The 2,500-nt window shown below is 38.0% G+C and overlaps 1 protein-coding gene across 1 annotated transcript in view; it reads right to left on the minus strand.

The window, feature by feature from the left end:
- The window catches only part of SCG2 (secretogranin II), a 5,494-nt gene that overhangs the window by 1,093 nt on the left and 1,901 nt on the right, over positions 1-2,500 (minus strand). Inside the window, exon 2 of the mRNA XM_053215860.1 lies at positions 1-1,206. This exon is cut by the window's left edge and continues 1,093 nt beyond it. Within this exon, the coding sequence (XP_053071835.1) occupies positions 1-1,195 (1,195 nt within the window). The 5' untranslated portion in view covers positions 1,196-1,206. The remainder of the gene's footprint in view (positions 1,207-2,500) is intronic.

Genomic DNA, 2,500 nt, shown 5'->3' on the forward strand with positions numbered 1-2,500 from the left:
CAACCTCTGAGATGTCATCTAGGTCAACAGGAAGTTCCACCTCCTGCTCGGGTTCCACCGATCCATTTGGCTTCTCTCCAGTTTTGAGCATGTCAATTAAGTCTTCAGGGGGTATCTGTAAATTCCTTGAGATTTCAATCAGCTGGTAAATAGACTGAGAATCAAGTGGTTTCTCAAAAAGCCTGGTTGCTCTTTCCCCGCTTTGCCCATTCTGTGCCCTCCCACTGCCTGCAGCATTCACTAACCTTCTCAGATAGGCAATTACTTTGGAGACATCATCTGAGAGTTGGTCTTTACTCTCTTTCCGGAGATCTTCATCCTCGAGGCCCAGCTGCCCTGAACGCTTCATTTCTTCATTGATTTGATCATTTTTTTCTATATTCTCCTTGCTGTCTCTTACCTCTTCCTGGGTTTGGCTCTCTATTTTTTCTTCTACTGGGTTCCAATCTTCTCCCCCAACCACATCTTCATAGGCAATGTTATTGGCCTTGTAGATACCGTCTTCATCATCTGTATAAAGTTTTTGCTCCTCATCAACTCTCTCACGCTTCTGGTTGTTTGGTCCTGTCAGTTTCCCTAGCTCTTGGAACACAGATTCTAGTGTGGCAAGACTTTGAGGAGTATATTGTTCCTCCACTATTTCATTTGTGCGTTTAAAGGGGTTATCCCTGGAATTCTCTTCATACATAGGAGGGAATCGCATGTGCTTAAGCTTCCTCTCTGGCCATTGTTGAGTCTCGTAATCATCAGGCATGTCCATTGGAAAGTTCTTTTCTGAATTCAAAGCATAGGGCCTTTCTTTTGGTGCAGACTGAGGCTCATTTTCGGCCTGTCTCAAAGCTTCAAGTATTATCCTCATCCACTCATCTTCACTCAGAGAATCCCTTGTACTTTCTGGCAAGCGACTTTCATCACCATTTTCTTTCTTCTGAAGAGGAACAGAGATACCTTGGTAGGGATTGTAGTCTGGGCTGTTTTCTTCTTTGTGAGCTTGTTGTCGGAGTTTTTCTATGTATTCCAAAGCTCTGATCATTTCAGGACTGGGAAACTTTTGGGCATTCTCCAGTCTGAGGTCTGGTTCCTTCTGAAGCAGCTGGTTTCGCTGAAATGAAGCTGCTTCATCTCCAGAGATGAGGAAAATTAAAGGGATCAGAGACAGAGCTGCTCCAAGCCGGTGAGTCTTAGTTTCTGCCATGTTTGAAAGATGTCCCTAAAGCATAGAAAATATGAATTAACACAAATGGAAAACTAGAAGTCACTATAGCAAAAGCGGTAACTGACCATTGAGGGACAACACATGGCAGAGATTGTTTCACATTAAACTTAGGATGACTCTTTTTAAAAGCCATACATATTTCCTATACAACCCCTCACAAGCTAACTGCAGGAATCCAGTGAAATTGTTACCCAACTACATCAATTTTGCACGGCATTCACTTGGTTAAAATAATAACCAAAAGACTGATATGAGGTTTTGTTTTTTAATTTGCAAAACATGTAGTTTGTCTTTTTTTAAAGTGTGCATTGTCTTTAAAGTATGCATTAATAATGCATTAAAGTATGTTTTTAAAGTATGCATTAATAAAAAATTTCCAAGGTGACTTTTAGTTCTCTTGTAGAGCATTCCTACCAAGGTCATTGGCCAAAAAAATTAGTTGCCTTAATTTAAAACATGATGTATGTATGTACACATGTACACACACACGCACACACACACAAACACACACACACACTGAATGATTTCCTTAAGGTTGTATCAAGAAACCATGTGGGTTAGTTCTTGAACTGTCCATCTAATTTTGTTGTAGAAACACCACAGCAGTGACATTATATATGATGAAGTAATACAGCATCTTAACATCAATCATACTGAATTTCCTTATGGATGAATCCTACTTACATATATTTTTCAGAAATAACTTGTTCTTACACTTACACTAAACCCAACTGTCAATTTTAAAAGTTCTATACCTTAATAATCTCCAGAATATGGATCTTCTCTGGTCCCAGCTAGCAGGCTAACCTAGTGAAGTTTCTTCCTGTGTAAACACGCTAAGAAAGTAAACTTTTAAAATGTTTGTGTTCCATATTTCTTCTAATAATTTTGTTCATGACTGTCTTGCAAAATGCAATCATGGTTATATTTTTCATCAGCCTTTAAGAATACATAGTAAATAATAACAGATGCTTCAGAGAGAACATAAGTTTTCTTAACCAGTCTATTTCTGAATTTGTGAGTGTTCAGATTCAGCTTGACTTATGTCTGTGTCTATTTTGGTGTGGACCTGTGAAATCTTAAATGACTCATACTGTTAGAAAATCTTAAAATAACCACTATGTAACTCCCCATTTAGATAAACACAGACAATATGTTGAATTCTTCCTACTTAAAAATCTTCATTCATTTTTTTCCTCCAATGCTTCATAATCTCACATATGAATTAGCAAGGGGATTATTTTTTACATGTTTTACATTAACAATGCTAACATTGAAAAACGA

The sequence above is a fragment of the Acinonyx jubatus genome, chromosome C1 (assembly GCF_027475565.1).
Source record: "Acinonyx jubatus isolate Ajub_Pintada_27869175 chromosome C1, VMU_Ajub_asm_v1.0, whole genome shotgun sequence".
Lineage (NCBI taxonomy): Eukaryota > Metazoa > Chordata > Mammalia > Carnivora > Felidae > Acinonyx > Acinonyx jubatus.